Source organism: Palaemon carinicauda, chromosome 37 (genome assembly GCF_036898095.1).
Source record: "Palaemon carinicauda isolate YSFRI2023 chromosome 37, ASM3689809v2, whole genome shotgun sequence".
Taxonomy (NCBI): Eukaryota; Metazoa; Arthropoda; class Malacostraca; order Decapoda; family Palaemonidae; genus Palaemon; species Palaemon carinicauda.
Genome location: NC_090761.1, coordinates 25,318,625 through 25,335,943, shown reverse-complemented (window position 1 = coordinate 25,335,943; position 17,319 = coordinate 25,318,625). Strand labels below are relative to the sequence as shown.

At 40.6% G+C, this 17,319-nt stretch overlaps 1 protein-coding gene across 3 annotated transcripts in view; it reads right to left on the bottom strand.

The window, feature by feature from the left end:
- The window catches only part of LOC137629513 (cilia- and flagella-associated protein 100-like), a 214,085-nt gene that overhangs the window by 28,257 nt on the left and 168,509 nt on the right, over window positions 1-17,319 (bottom strand). For all 3 annotated transcript variants that reach the window (XM_068360880.1, XM_068360879.1, XM_068360877.1), the window contains exons 6-8: window positions 11,000-11,210; window positions 7,010-7,115; window positions 1,855-2,037 (exon numbers count right to left, since the gene is read on the bottom strand). In XM_068360880.1, coding sequence (XP_068216981.1) covers window positions 1,855-2,037; window positions 7,010-7,115; window positions 11,000-11,210 — 500 coding nt within the window. The remainder of the gene's footprint in view (window positions 1-1,854; window positions 2,038-7,009; window positions 7,116-10,999; window positions 11,211-17,319) is intronic.

Here is a 17,319-nt window from a genome sequence, read left to right as displayed (position 1 = left end):
CTCTCCAAATATGTAATCTACCAAAAGTATGCGATCTACCAATCTATGAGAGTGATTTGCTATTCATGGCATGTGATCTACGAGTAGATCATGCAGAGCAAAAAAAAACATTAGAAGTTTTAAAATATATCCCAGAAATAAAGAACATGCACAGCTCTATATGTACTGCTTGCCAGTACATAGGAACAGTGATGTATTTTGTTCTTTGCGAGTGAAGCGAGCCATGACAGGGCATAAAACCGCTCAGTAGATCACTTATTATTTATTGTAAGAGCACCAAGCATTTTGTCCTGGTATAATGTGAAAAATATTCAATATCCAGAAGTTTTTCTCCCTCACCCAGAATAGACTGAACAAACAGCCTCTCCTTTTTCGACTGAGTAACAAACATTACCATCTTCTAAAGACTCCTAACCTCAAGTATTTTGCTTGATTGCAGCCTCATCGGAGGTAAAATTAAAATGACATGGTGTCTTCCCATAGATAATACCAGCAAGAAAGCCAGCAATGTGAGTAGACCACTTGGAGGTGTGCTAAACCTGTATATATTCACATCCCCTAAAACTGTTAAAAAAAAAAAAAGTTCTTTGAACTGTTTCAAAACTGGTAAATCAGAGGTAGCGCTGCCAACTGCCGACAATTCAATTCAAAATTTACCCAAGCAGATTTTGATGTGATTCCCTGATCACTAAAAATCAGCTTCATGCATTTTCCTCAAAGCTACATTGTAATTGCCGTTGGAATCGATGACCATCTAAAATTTTTGTGCCTACTTTCCTGCACCAGCTTAACAAAAGATACATTTTCTGCTGTGAAGCTGAAGAGTAAATTCACTAGGAGAAAGTACTAAAAGCTAACTGGGGTTGTTAATGTCAATGCAAAATGCAGTTACTTATCTGACTTAGCCTACCAAGTTCTACACCACTTGTATGATTCTGACTCCCATATTTGGCCAGGATTCATGTACATAATTCAATCATTCAAGATTGTTCAGACTGCCAAGAGCTGATGTGATGTGCCAACTCAGTGACGAAAAATTATTGACAACTGAGATGATCTCATCTATGTACCCCAATGTTTTCAAGAGACTCCAAAAGTCTGTGATTCAACCAACTGTACTTAAAGGTGGACAGTAATTAACTAAAGGTTAAGGAAGACGCTTGACCATCTACTGCCGAGAGCGTGCCTAGAAAGAATGACCTCATGCATTTGCTGGCGAATTCATAAGATGTTAGTTGAACACATAATGTGTCATCATGTGTTTGACATATTTCGGCATAAGAGGTGTTTTGACGGATTCAATGAAGCTTGAATCCGTAGGTCTTCCTTATACTCACTAAGTCCTTGAGCACTGTGGACAATATTTCTTTGGTATTTTCTTGTCGTCTTTCACAGAAAAAATCTTAAGAGACCACACAGCACATTAACCAAAAAAAATCTTAAAAGTTTTTTGTTGGTAGGTGAAAATAAATTAACAAATACTATATAGAATTCTAACTCATTTAAAAAATAATAATTCAATTAAGATTTCAATGCAGAGATTCTTGTTGTATTCATAGCCAAGCTAGCTAGCAATAGCAGGATTAGCTGGTGGTAAACGCTGCAGAGTTGGAAATTGGCGAGTAGATTGCAAGATGTCTAACACAAGTGATGTGTATTTACACTTTCTAGCTTCTGAAAGCTCTCTCAGAATGCATCTGGTTTTTATGGTGGAGATATACTGTATAGACTTACTTGTCATTAGGTTTCTAATGAAGCAAAATCCTGTTATAGTTACTGCTTTTTATGGTGGAGATATACTGTACACTTACCTGTCATTAGGTTTCTAATGATGCAAAATTCTGTTATAGTTACCGAAACAAATAGGGTCGCAGCTATCATTGTTTTCAGGTAATGCTGCCACTGCCATTTGAGGTGGTGGTGAAGGGGTCTTCTGAGGATCTAGTCGAGATGGGGGCCTGCTTGCTGGTGGGGGTGGGCGGGTCATGCGTAAGGTCAACAGATCAGCTCCAAGGGCACTGCTGGCACTGCCCTCACCTGTGTAATAACAATATACATTACAGTACATGAAAAAGTCATAATTGGGGAGATACACATAACATTAAAGTATACATAATGATTAATTGTACAGTATATATTTGAACGTGAATATCTTAGTTTTACTCTTCAGGGAAATATTGTACTATTACTGTACTACTTTTACATAATGAAAAATACTATTAACAAATACAGTAAGTACTTTCTATGGCATTTCCTTTAATATTAAGCAGCATCCCAACCGTCACCTCATTTCATATATAGTGACAAAATAATGACCCAAGCTTAAGGTAATAAAGCTCATAGTTTCTGCTACTTCTTTTATTGGATGAAACACCTGACATATTTGCACAGGAAGTGACTCTACAGGTATGTCCTTTTGTTCACAATAAGTAGCTGGTTCATACTGTCACACCTTTTTAGGATGATGACCTGCCACTCTCAGAAATGCTGAGCTTACTAAAATTGTGAGAATCTCCTTCAGTGGAAGATTCTACATTCCAATAATATTAAACACCTATAAAATCTTTAAATATTTGTTAAATATAATGTTAAGTTATGTTTTGTTTCAGGGATCATACTTTAGTTAAATATGGCTTACAAGAATTTCCTAGCAATATTGGGCAAATTACTTAGAAACAGAAATAGATATAGAGTACTCATTTAGTAAAGATACCATGATATAAAATAAAAAGTAATCATTATCGAAGCTAAACTCTCAAATGTTCATACATACATACATACATACATATACCAAGGCACTTCCCCCAATTTTGGGGGGTAGCCGACATCAACAAATGAAACAAAAACAAAAAAGGGGACCTCTACTCTCTACGTTCCTCCCAGCCTAACAAGGGACTCAACCGAGTTCAGCTGGTACTGCTAGGGTGCCACAGCCCACCCTCCCACATTATCCACCACAGATGAAGCTTCATAATGCTGAATCCCCTACTGCTCAAATGTTCATGGCCTACAACAATTGTACAGAAAAATAAATTGCCCACATTTTAGTACTACTACCAGTATTCTGACAGAAACTTACGAGTGGATATATTCTTTACTACACAGCAACTAGTCATTGACACACACCAAAAACTTGACACTCTTCACTATGTGGGAAAAATATAAACCTATCGAATCTAAATTCAAACCTAAAATAAAACACATATTTCAATACATTATGTTAGCACATTTCCTACTCATGGTATGGGATTCAAGAAAAAACTGGCTTCATATGAAATTTTGATTTGTCATATAAAATGAAACATTAAGTGAATTAGACATCCATTTTCCCTAACGATAAGTCTTTAGTAAAATTATGAGTAATAGCTACACGTCTGTCATGAGCTCTTACTCTTATTCATTAATTTTTTATGAGCATTAACAACAAAACTTTTCAGAAAAATGTGGCACAGCCTACTTAGATAAAGGCCTTGTAAGGTTTCTGACTCTGAAAAATCAAATCTTCACATTACCTTTGATAGAAGAAGTCCTTTGGAGATACATTCTCAAACACCTCACTAGATATAAAGCCCTTTTCCTTGGTCACTGTCAATATGATCATCTAAGAAACATTTATAAAATGAACCAGACAACCCTGTCAATCTAAAATAATTCTTTCCACTAAATTACAGAAATGATAAATGGACCAAACTTTCTTATTTGTAGTGTACCTGCAAAGAAAGTGCCTGTAATTTGAAAGGCCCCTTAACCAAAGCTAGAGTTATCAAGGAAAGTTTTACAGTCAAACTTTTCAAACTTTCACTATTCCCAAAACCTCAAGATAACACCAAGGTTCCAAACAATAAATCTAGATTCAGGTGGGTTTTTATTCACAAAAAAAGTGGTAACAAACTTTATCTATGCACAATTGAAAATATTCAACTTGACCTATAATCTTTTACACTTACAACTTTATTTTTTTCTGTCATAATGCAAATATCTTAAAAATCTAATTTCATTGTTTAAAGTAGTCTTTGTTGCTGAAATTTCCTTTGATCTGAATCATGTAAATTAACTTATTCCATTGATTTTGATGCAGATTATTTGTAGACATTCTTTTAGATGACTATCAACAATCTACAGAACCCTAAAAAATCCCTTGCTCTAAGGAGATGGTGGAGATTATAAGAGATCAAATTAAGAATGAGGGTAGTTTGATGACAAAGGGGTTGATTGCGTAAATCTTTCCTGTTTTGTAACTAGCAGAGGCCACAGGTCTGAGAACCATTCCTTCTAAGGAATGAGCCATCCTAGTACTAAATAACAACAAGAATTTGTTTATCACTACCCTTATTGTGGTGATTGGTAGAGATGGGCATAAATTCTGATCTGAATCTTAGACTGGGGACAAAAGTGCATCTAACTTTCAACTGAGGGAGATTAGGAACATATAAACATCCAGTCTCCACTAAATTTTCCATAGATCTTTGCAAACCTGGTGATGTAGTGACCATTAAGCGAGCAAAGGTTGCTCTTGCCAGCTTACCTAATCTACTAAGACACTCAATTTCTTGGAAAAAATTGAGGTAGTAGTGTGATGTCCTGGCTTCCAACCAATACAATATATCTTGGGCTATAAAATAAAATGTCTACGACCTTGTCCCTCCTTAATTTCTGATTCATGAGAGGTGTGTGTTGTCTACATGAAGTCATTGTCTTTCCTATCCCAAAAAGCTCTACCTGAACCCAAGCTTTGAAACTACCTGTAGTTCTAGAAAACCAATATGAAGCCTCCATTCTTCTGTGTCCCACAGTGGCAGATGTTGATCTAAAGTTTCTCCCTAAACATGAAATGGAAACATCACAAAAGATAGACAAATCCAGAAGCTTAAAGTCGAGACTTATTTTCTGATGTACACAGTCCTCGCAATAGAACCAATTTAAAATCATATCCTAATCTTTGAAGATATGGATCATGCCCTTGAGTGAAGATATTCTGTCACAAAAACAGAGCATGGAGAACAAATTTCTCTAAAGATGCCATAGTCCCTAAGATGCTCATTCAGATACGTGTTGATAAATCTTACTTCATCCTGATCTATAGGAAATTTGAAACTCTCCTCTCTAACAGAAAAAAAACCCCAAATTAATTGCAAGGGAGATCATAGATTTGAAATTCACCATAACCCCTAGATTTGAAAATAAACTCGGTAAAACTCTTTGTGCTTTTAACACATAGGAATAGTTGTCCAATACTAGCCAATCAAGATAAGGAAGAATCCTTATCCAAAAGAGGGGTAGACACATGGAGCTTGGAACATAGCCCTTGTGAAATCTTGAGGAGTACTTATTTTATTATGGACATAAAGAAAAAGGAAAATATCCATCCGTTAGGTCTATTGGAAACACTCAATCCTATTTCTTGACTGCTACTAGAACTGTCAAAGAAATATTCAAAGAACTTCATTTAAGCTTGAAACATACAATACCTAACCCCCAACCTTCTGTTGCTTTTGGAACCAAAAAGAGGTGACTGAAAATCCCAGTTTAAGAATACTCACATTTTCTATTGCTGGTATGTCTATCAGTTTCTACATCTGATAAAATCATGGACATAACAACAATAACTCAAGGTTCTGATATTAACTGGCTCTGTTACTGATGAAAATCATGTAGGATGGCTCCCACTGGCAGGTGACTGCAATGGTTGTCATTGAGCTGGCTTGTCACTACCTTTAGGTATTCTTGAATAAGGGTCTAATTTTCTGCCTCCATGAATGATCTGAAGAAAAATCTCAGATCTATACAGAGTTCTGAACTGCCTAACGAGGAGCTGACTGAATGTCTGAAAAATATAAAATTACACTGGCCTTTATTAGCAATTTGGTCCAAAATAATAATAACTTGACAGGATCTGGAACAGGCCCTAAGGTATGTAAGTATAACAAGCCACCTTCTGAGCATCTAAAACAAACCTACTAAGATAACAAACACAAATGGTCCCTTCTCTTAAGAACCACATTAGATGATTCTTTGGTCAAGGTATTGTCCAAAGTCTGCTTCAGGGAAATGATAAAGGATCACACTTTACTTAATGGAATCATCCTGAACATAATTCAACTTTTTTAAAACATCAAATATCACCCTGTATAACACTCATAATAAGAAATCTAGAAAACGAGAGATTTCCAACATCCCCCACAAACGATCATCTAAATGTACGAAACCTTTATTACACAAAGTAACCTTACCTCAAGCTATCTGACTCCATTTTAAGCTATCAGTAGTATGAGTAAGAGAAGAAATTTCATAAGCCTCACTGATAGATAGCCTATGACACTTCAAAAGATAAGTAGAAACAAAAGAGCATTACTAATCACAACTGAGGAAATAAGTATAGTCTCTGGAGACTGTGAAGTCCCCACTTTTTCTGATACACTGTTCCTCGTAGAAAAGTTAAAAACGTGACAAACAGAACTAACTGGACACTGTGAGGAAATGGATAACAAAATATTCTCCTTTGCTGAGAGAACTAACATATTTATAACTATCTCTGAATCTAAGAATAATTACATGAGCTGGTTCAGAGAAAGTAGTTGATTGCATATCTAATGCAGACGCCCTTGCATCTTCCAAAAGAGAGTCAGCTAGAATCTCTAGCGAGTGATCCATGGATGGCTCAACCTCAAAAACAAAAATACAAAGGCATACTTGCAGGTAATGTAGAGCGCACTTGATCTGATACCTTACCCAAAATGCCATGAGTTAACATCTCAAGGCTGACAAAAATATGACAAGGGGGATAATCGAATTGGCCGGACAGAATAAAAGACACAGGATCCTGTGTTAGAGGGGTAGTTTTTTGCGTTATTTTCGTTTTATCAAATAGCTAAAAATACTAAAACTAAAGCATTACGAATGACAAAATTTCATTGAAGGAACCTATTTAGTATTCCCGTTATCCCACAGCACTCCAAACTTTGGTTGGAAATTATACAACCCTTTTGTCACCGGATTCAGCAAAACTTACCTCCAATGGGTGAGATTCCAGAACTAGAGATTGCAAGCTCTACTGCCATTTGACTCACTTCAACAGAATCTGTAGCAGTGCGGTGAGAATCCTTTCCTTGGGACACCTACAATTTTTCAGAGAAACAATACAAAAATACATAATATAAATATAATTCTTGGGTATTCATCCACTTATATAATTATAACAGGCATATAAATATTGTGATATGGATTCACTCTCTGTTAGATAACAAGAAATAGTATGGTTCCATAATGAGGGGCTCAATTGATATCTTAACAATGAAAATATGGTTATCATGAATGCTTCAAAACATTGCTCACTTGTATTAAAAATTTAGGAAATAATGGAAAGCTGTTTATAAATTTAAAATGAATTTTGAATAACTATAAAAATGAAAACCTCATGTAAACTCACAGTGGTGATAATTTTTTTCATATTCTGATAAAACATTTTCCAGCCTTGATTGCATTTGATATCATAGCCTGATCGTCAAAATCACTTAGTCTACATAATGAACACTCATTTAGAAACTATGTACATGCAGTACAGACACATAAATACATGTTCACCTATATAAATGAACACACATTTAGGATAAATCACTTTTAACTGCTGCACTGTAATTGTTCAGTGGCTACTTTCCTCTTGGTAAAGGTAAAAGAGATTCTTTAGCTATCATAAGCAGCTCTTCTAGAAGGACACTCCAAAATCAAACCAGTGTTCTCTAGTCTTGGGTAGTGCCATAGCCTCTGTACCATGGTCTTCATTCAACTGTCTTGGGATAGAGTTCTCTTGCTTATGGGTACACTTGGGCATGTTGTTCTATCTTATTTCTCTTTCTCTTGCTTTTCTAAAGTTTTTATAGTTTACATATGGAAGTTCTAATTCAATATTGCTACTGTTTTTAAAATATTTCATTTTGATTGTTGAATACTTTTCTTATTGTTTATTTATTTCCTTGTTTCCTTTCCTCATTGGGCTATTTTTCCCGGTAGGAACCCTTGGGCTTATAGCACCTTGCTTCTCCAACTAGGGTTATAGTTTAGCTTGTGATAATAATAATAATAATAATAATAATAATAATAATAAAGGATTATCCATGAATATAAGTTTTGCACATACAATATACCTCCTTAAACAGGAGAATACATTCCAAGAGCCTACCCGAGGTTACAGAATTCCCCGGTTAATAAAATAGATAAACATTATAGTCAGCCCTTAATATTCACAAGTTCTATATTCGCAATACAGACAACCATATAATCTAACAAATAAAAATGCCAATAAGTGCTCTCATGAGTCAACTTTTTCAAACCGAACACATTCCTTTGCACCCAGCTTTCAACCCCTCTCCCTCTCTGTACAGCAAGACAGGCAACCTCTCACTGATAAATATACATGATAAATTTAAGGCTCACTACATGTAAACTATTCAGTAATACACTCTTTGCATAGTAATTCTAATAATAAAAATGATTAAGTACAGTTCATACAAACATTGTTCAAGTAATATTTGCTATGATAAAATGTAAAGATTTTGAAATTGGATTATCGTTATCTAATTATCATATGCTTCAATAATTTTCTATTAACCCTTTTACCCCCAGGCTCTTTGGAAATTTCCATCACTTAACCCCCAGGGGGTTGTTTTTTTCCCAGCACATTTTGCAGTATATTTTTTTTAAATGGCTCTAACAGCCTTGATTTTTGTCATAGAGAGGTCAGGTTAGTCTCATTCTCTTGGAAAATGCCTGAATTTTTTAAAAAATTATAAAAAATATGAAAAAAAAAATTTTTATAGCATTTTTTTGCAAGGACGTACCGGTACGTCCATGGGGGTAAAGGGATGGGTTTTGTGAAACGTAACAGTACGTCCTTTGGGGTAAAAGGGTTAAAAAACATGTTATTTCCATGAAGAAACATGAAAAGCTCAATTTATATAGAATTTACTATAATTGTTAACTTCATTATTTATCAGCAAAAAAATTTGCACTTTTTTCATATAAAGTTTTTTTAAAATTACCATCATGTGATGATATGAAACTTGTTGAAGTAAGAGTATCTAAAATTATGATAACTTACTTTGATGCACCAGAATAAACAGGAAATCATTTTCTCCCCTACCAGTCCCTTATATCATAAATCACTCACAGCTGTCAACCTTTCTTTTCCATTCTGACCAGTGATAAATTCTTAACAAACTGCAGCGGACTGGAAATTATGGTGGCACATATTTCATGTTCTTATCTTATGCTATGATTAAAGAGAATTCTTTTTTAAAAATTTTAATTTTTCCATTTAGAGGAAACAAATTTCAATGAACACAACTCCTAAGACATAGTGCGTCACAGATTTTACAGCTAGAACTTTGTAAATGTTAGTGATGTTTTACAGTAATTTTTTGGTTATCTTATTTCTTTTCAATTGTGGTAAGATAAATATTCATACTTCATTGAAAAAGAACAAATAATAGTGTATTTACAGTATCATAATGTATATAAAATTTTAAAACAAGGCATTCAATTTCGACAGCTCAGACTGGCTAATTTAAGCAAATACTGCATTCTAAAAAGCATGACTTTTAAAAAGATAATTGTGCTTCATTAAAGCATTTATTACTTTACTTTTTAATTTCGATACATTTCAACCATCAGCTATTAATGGCTTTTTTACTCGACAGTATCTGTGAGTGCTGTTACATACAAACAAGAGTTTTGCTGTCACATACAGTGTGGTGTGGCCATGACTTTCATATTGTGAGTTATCTTACCTTGTTCTCAAGTTGTTGTGTTAATAATGTACAATTACCTCTGAAAAGTAGTAAGAACTAAAATACCATGATAGAAACCACATAAAAACAATGAAGTGCAGTGCAGTGGGTTACCTAGTGTGTTAGTCAACCACAGGTAGGCAATGGTAAGTAAGTTGGAAGGTTATGAGTTGACCCAACCTAAGGCAGCAAGCATTTGCAGATTCTCGATCTTTGCCCCTGTCTCTGTTACCTATCCTTCTTGAATTTGGAGGGCTGACTGTTCAGTTATTTGATCTGTTTTCCTTTTAACATTTTGTTTCGCTACTATTCTTCTTTGGATCCATGTTTATGAGCTAATAAATCAAAATAAATAAAAAAGAATGCAAAACAAAGGTAGAGCACATTGTAAAATGAAAGATGATGCAGAGCATATGTTTACTTTCATCCAAAGACAGCTAACATGTAACTGATGACATTCAACTCGGTGGGCTTTTACTTGCCCTGGTCGAGTACCGAAAATTTGTTTGAGAACAGGGCATTTTCACTCAAATTATTTGGTTGAGTACTAATTTGTTCGAGCTTCAAGACGTTCGAATACCAAGATTTTACTGTATATACATACATACATACATATATATATATATATATATATATATATATATATATATATATATATATATATATATATATATATATATATATATATGGGTTTTTTATGCAATAATCAGTGTTTAGTTATGTATATGCCTGAAAATTTATAAATAGATAAGAGATACATAGTTCTGTCTGTTTGCTCATTTATTTATTCAGACAATATAAGTCAGCTAGTGTAACTAACTTAAAATAAAATGTTTATGGGGTATTCATATATAAGGTTATATATTGAATGGTACTATACAAGAAGGATGTTGTTCAGATGGCGCTCGCGTCGGGCGTGGGTGGCGTGGCTCTGGTAGGTTGGCTGGGGCCTCTGTATCGGCCCACCCCTTTGACGAAGGAATTAACTAAATGGAAGACAACCTGTGAATAGTGGATTTCACGCGCCTTTGCTTTATACACGACACCCACAAGGTGCTCGCGCGAGGGTAGTAACCGCTGCATTCCATGCTTTCATCTTTCTCTGGTATAATTGGAAGATTTTATCAGAAAAGTGTATTAGAAGGACTCCTTTTCACCGGCTGCCACAGGTCGACCCAGAAAAGAGCTATAACATTTTATGCAAAGAGGGTGCTTACCTGAACTTCTTCGTATATCTCTTTCGTTCTTCTTTTAAGATCTTTCAATGACTGAGCTGGTGTAACAGCAGCAAGAAATTGCTGAAAAGCTGTTAGGTCTTGCAGTCGCTCTTTTTCTTCATCTTGTACAGTTTGGGATTCGGCAAGTAGACCAGAGAAATAGTCGATTTTAACTTCTTGCTCTGTCAGATTTCTGTAGGCTTCATCACCCCTGTTAAAACAAACAAGAATGTTATACACATACAAGCCATGTGATATATATATATATATATATATATATATATATATATATATATATATATATATATATATATTTATATATATATCACAAATTTTTAGTAATTTGTATTTTTCCTAACAATACTTACCGAGAAACACTTTCTTAGGAGTTACTGGAAACCTCCTCTCAAACGACCAGAGTTTTGTGTAGTTTACCCTACTCCCATTTTCTAGCGGTAGGTCTCGCGGGGGAAACGTGCCCCGAGGGCAATGCCCAAGGTAGGCACACATTAGCCAGGTCGTATCTTCGGTAAGTTTTAAGTAAGGAACAATACTCAAGAACAGTGAGGCAACTGGGGGACGGTTGGGGGGGCCATGACCCGAAAGTGTTTCTCGGTAAGTATTGTTAGGAAAAATACAAATTACTAAAAATTTGTGATTTGTTCCGACACAGAGACTTACCTCGAAACACTTTCTTAGGAGACTTACACTTAGGAGGTGGGAGTGCCTCCCAGACATAGACCCGATGGTAAGTAGGATAAACTACACAAAGGACTCATTAAGTGTGTAACTAACACTTACCCTTCAAAATATTCCTTGTTGTGCTTGATGAATATTGACGACTCTTGTAAAAGACCCAAGGACGACTGATAGTACGAGAAAAAAGGGGGAAGAAGGAGAAATCAAAAGATAACCATACTTGTGTCTAGAGCATTTGTGATTCGCGATTGAACCTGGGGCTTAAGCCGTCAAACCGGATGGAGCGCTGAGATGACTGGCCTAATCGAAAACCCATCTAGGGACTTCTCGTACAATCTTTGAGATAGTGAGCGGTGAATGTCGACTGATTAGACCAAGTTCCTGCTCGAAGCACCTAAGCCACCGACATGTTCTTTTCAAACACTAGAGAGGTGCTTAGGCCTCTAACATCATGAGCCCTGGGCTTTACTGGTACTGTATGCCCCCCACCTGAATAAGCTTGAATAATTACTTGTCTGAGCCAGAACGAAACAGTATTCTTGGAGATGTTCTTTTTAGTTTTACCACAGGAGCTCTGCCGTTCTTTTAAGATACTTCCTAATCACCCTAACAGGGCACAATTTAAAGTCTTCCTGATTACCTGAGTTCGGAATTGCTGGGACCGTAAAACTTTCAAACCTAGGATCCCAAACGGAAGGATTCTGGGTCTTGGCGACGAAGGAGGGAACAAACTTAAAGGTGATATCCTTCCACCCTCTAGAGTGCTCTACTTCATCCGACAATCCATGTAGCTCACCCAACCTCTTAGCTGAGGCCAACGCTAATAGGAAGACTGCTTTGAACGTGAGATTCTTGTCCACTATATCTTTTAAGGGTTCGAAGGGTGGTTTACAGAGCATGTCTAGCACCCTAGCCGGGTCCCAACTCGGAATTCTGGGGGAAGAAGGAGGACATGCTTGTTCGAAGGCCCCGATGAGCATGGAAATATGCCTGGAAGACCCCAAATCTATGCCCTTCAAAAGGAAAACTTGGCCAAGGGAAGCACAAACTCCTTTAATCGCTGGGACTGACATGGCCATCTTATCCCTGAGATGGACCAGGAAATCCGCTATAATGGGAACTGATGCTTCTAAGGGTTCTATCTTCTTGTTCTTGCACCACTTAACAAACATCGTCCATTTGGATTGGTAGACAGCTGTGGAGGATTTTCTTAAGTACAGTAAAGGGACATCCTCTTAGTTGTCTTAGTCGAGTACCCTTGTCTTCTCAGGAGGCACTGGATAACCTCCAGGCGTGACGACGAAGGGATTGCGGGTTTTCGTGAAACCTCTGAAAGTGTGGCTGCCTCAAGAGATCTGTCTTGCCGGGAAGAGGCCACGGAGGGAGAATGGCGAGGCTTTTTAGGTCTGCGAACCACTCTCTCTCCGGCCACCAAGGCACTACCAAAGTCATCCTTAGGTCGATTGCCGTCCTCACCCTGTTGAGGACTTGTCTTATTAGGGAGAAGGATGGAAATGCGTAGACGTCGAGACCGTCCCACCTGTGTTGAAAGGGGTCCTCCATTGCTGCTTGCGGGTCTGGGACAGGAGAACAGAATACGGGGAGTTGCGCGTTCAACCTTGTTGCAAAAACGTCCATTACCGGAGACCCCCACATCTGAATGACGTAGCTTGCCACTTGTGGATGCAGGGACCACTCTGTCGCTACTACTTGTCCCACTCTGCAGAGGCCGTCTGCCAGGACGTTCTTTTTCCCCGGAATGAATCTTGCCGTCAGGTCGACCTCCTCCTTTTCCGCCCACTCCAGTATCTGTAGGGCAAGACCGCACAACTCCTTCGACTTCAGTCCTCCCTCCTTCTTTACATATGCCACCACGGTAGCATTGTCCGACATCAGAGCCACTGAGTTCCCTCTCAAGTCCTTCGTGAAGTGTTTGCAGGCTTCTTGGACCACTCTCATCTCCAGGACATTGATGTGTAGGGACGTTTCCCCCTCTGTCCATCTTCCCTTCGCTGTTTTTTCCCGAAGATGTGCACCCCATCCCTCCTTTGATGCGTCCGTAAACAGAAGGATTTCCGGAGGTTCGGCGGACAATGGCATCCCTTTTAGAGTGTGTGCCCGATCCTGCCACCACTCTAGAGCTTGCCTGGTTTCCTGAAGGACTGGAACCATTTTGTCTGGGGAACTTCTCTGGTTCCAATTCTCCTTTAGGTTCCATTGAATTTTCCTTAGATTCTGCCTCCCGTGTTAACTAGCTTCTCTAAGGACACCAGATGTCCCACCAACCTCTGCCAATCCTTCGCCCTTCTTAGATGTCCTAGAAGGAAGGGACGGAGAACTCGGTCTAGGTTGTTCAGCCTGTCTAAGGATGGAAAAGCCTTGACCTGTAATGAGTCCAGAACTATTCCCAAGTAAGTCATTCTGTTGGTCGGGGTCAACTGAGATTTTTCCAGGTTGACTGTGATGCCCAGATTTTTGCATAATTGCAGAAGGTCTTCGCCCTGTTGCTTCAAGTCTTCCTTTGAGGAAGAAAGGAGTAGCCAGTCGTCCAGGTATCGAATTAGACGAATCCCTCGTTTGCGTGCCCATACGGAGACTGTCGTAAACACCCTTGTGAATACCTGGGGCGCCGTGGTAAGTCCGAAGCACAGGGCCTTGAATTGTAAAATCTGGGCACCCCACTTCACCCGGAGAAACTTCCTGCTTGCTGGGTGAATAGGAATCTGGAAATAGGCATCCTTGAGGTCTATGGATATCATAAAGTCTCCTTCCCTCAAGGACGCCATGACTGTTCTTGGGGTGTCCATTTTGAAGGTGGTCTTCCGAATAAACTTGTTGAGGGCTGACAGGTCTATTACTGGTCTCCACCCTCCTGTCGCCTTCTCTACCAAGAACAGGCGACCGTAGAACCCTGGACCCGAAAAATTCACTCTCTCTAAGGCTCCTTTCTGCAACATCATGGAAACTTCTCTGTCCAGTGCTGCCCTTCTTGCCGGGTCCTTGGGAACCAGCCAGTCCGCCTGACTTGCTGGAATCAACGGAGGCGGGTCTTCCAGAAATGGAATCCTGTAACCCTCCTTCACTACCGTTACTGTCCACGGATATGCTCCGTGGAGCTTCCATGCTTGCCAAGAAAGTCTGAGGCATCCCCCTACCTGAGGCTTGGGCAGGGGAGGGGGGGCCTCTCATCTTATCTTCTACGGGATGACCGGCCTGCCCGTCCTCTTCTGGAGGATGAGTACGCACTCCTGTAGGATGGAGGAGTTGAAGAAGGTCCCCTGCGGGGGGGGGGGGATTCATTGTCCTGAGGAATGTTCCCGCCTTCCTTGCGTTGGGACAGACCGCGAGGTCGAGGGCGTGGCCGCCACGAGCCTCCTGAAGAAGGGCCGTCTCGCCAACTGTGGTTTACGTACGGCGAGTTCCCTCTTTTTAACCATCCTCTCCACCAACTCTTCTGCCTTTTTAGAGGGGATAAGGTGTTCTTCCCATACGGAGATGTTCCGCAGAGCTCTAACTTCTCTGTCGGGGATCTTTACTGGCAAGTTCTTAATCAAACTGTCTCTTCTCCTCAGTACCCAGTTCGCGGAGAGAGCCAAGGACTGGAACGTCAGAAACTTCAGCGCACGGCTACCTGATCCCAACAACTCGTTCAACGCCTCACGTTTGGCCGGCTCCATCGAGTCTGCTGGGACCTGAGTGCCCACTAAGGTGGTAGCCCACCAATCCAACCACGAGGCGACGTTGACCAGGTCCTTCGACATCTCCTCCATCATCACGGACTCGAACTGGGAGAAGAAGGTGGGAGCCGATGACGCCCTTTCGTTTGAGAAGCCCTGGCATAAGATGTCCAGGGCCTCCTCCATCTTGCTTGCCCCGTGAGGTCTTCCTTCCGACGCATAATATTTGCTTTGGGACTTAAGTCCCAGCAATAGTTTAGCCGCACTACAGTATAGCCTTACCAGAGTCACTATTGCGGGCTATAACTTTGTCAATGTAGGTTCTGCCTACCCCCACGTCTCTGGCCTCTGGAAGGGCTAGCGAGGATTTCTTCTAAGAGGGCGCTGAAAAAACTTGTTTAACCTGGAGGTCCACACTTCCTCTTCTCGTGGGACGGGCTCCACCAAGTTGTTGTAGCCTCTGATCAAGGAGATCACCCTCCTATATGCGGAGTCCTCCGTCGGCATCGTAGTCTCGTCGTCCACATCCTCCGTCCTACACTGGGGAGAGGCATGGTCACGGGCACCTCCGCTTGGACGGGACCCTCTGTAGTTCTCATCCTCTTCGCCGGCAGTCATCTTCTTCGCCGAGGCCCTCGACGAAGGGACGGGCTCCTCCGTGAAATAGTACGACGGAGGAGCCCGTCCTCGTCTATCATCTCGATGGGGAGACCTGCCGAGGCTGCCCGACCTCGGAGACGACTCCCTCCACTGGGCAGATTAATTGTCTCTAGGACGGGACTTATGCCTACAAGACGAGGCCCTCCTCTCATCGGCTGATGCCATGCCGAGGCTATCGGAGGCCCTTCTAAGAGGACTGTTTCCTCCTGCTCGCTTGGCTCTTCCTCGTCTATCATCTCGATGGGGATACCTGTCGAGGCTGCCCGTCCTCGGAGACGACTCCCTTCGCTGGGCGGATTGAGTGTCTCTAGGACGGGACTTATGCCTACAAGACGAGGCCCTCCTCTCATCGGCTGACGCCATGGCAAGGCTATCGGAGGCCCTTCTAGGAGGACTGTCTCCTGCTCGCTTGGCTATCAAGCTTGAGGTCTTTGTCAGGTCCCTCAGCCTGTTGTCTGGAACAAAGACCCATGTTCCTTGCGAAGAACTAGGTCTCCTGCTCTTGCTTGGAGAAGAGCGAGAGCTTCCTCTCCTGTCTATAGATCCTGTGGGAGACTGCGAAGGGGAGTTCCTCCTCACAGACTGATCTCTCTTTCTCCTACGTCTCCTCCGACGTTCCTCACCCGACGAGCCCGACGAATCGTGCACTGACGAGTCTGACTTGCCTGTATACCTCGACTGCGTACCCGACGGAGGCTTCTTGGGACTACGTCGTATTCTGGACGTAGAGGGCTGCAGAAAACTCTCCGGAATTGCTGACGTAGTCGGCGCCAACGACGACGGACGAACCATGAAAGGGAAGGACTCGTTCAGGCCCTCCTCCATATCCAGCGGAGACCGCATCAGAGTCCTTGGTACACCCCATGCCAGCGGATCTTCCTGCGGGGAATCCTCTCTACCAACGGCACCTTCCGCACCTGAAGCGCCTGAGACATCCACCCAGGAATCTGGCGACGAAAAAGGTACATGATTATTCCACATGGGGTCCTCCACCGAGACGCGCTCCCCAAGTGCGAGAGCAACATCCCTCGGACCCCCACAACGCACACTTATGGGCGCCTGATCCGCCGTGAACATAGAAGAACTACCCGCAACATCAAACCCCTGGGAAAGAGGCACCAACTTTTTTCTTTTCACTAACTTACCTCGTCCCCTACTCTGGGTAGGGGAAGAAGAAGGAACCTTACAAGAACCCTCGCCCGCAGGCATCGCAGGGGAAGACAAACTTGTTTTCCTTGGAGATCGCTTCGTAGCCTTCTTCTTCTTTGTTCCAAATTTCACCCA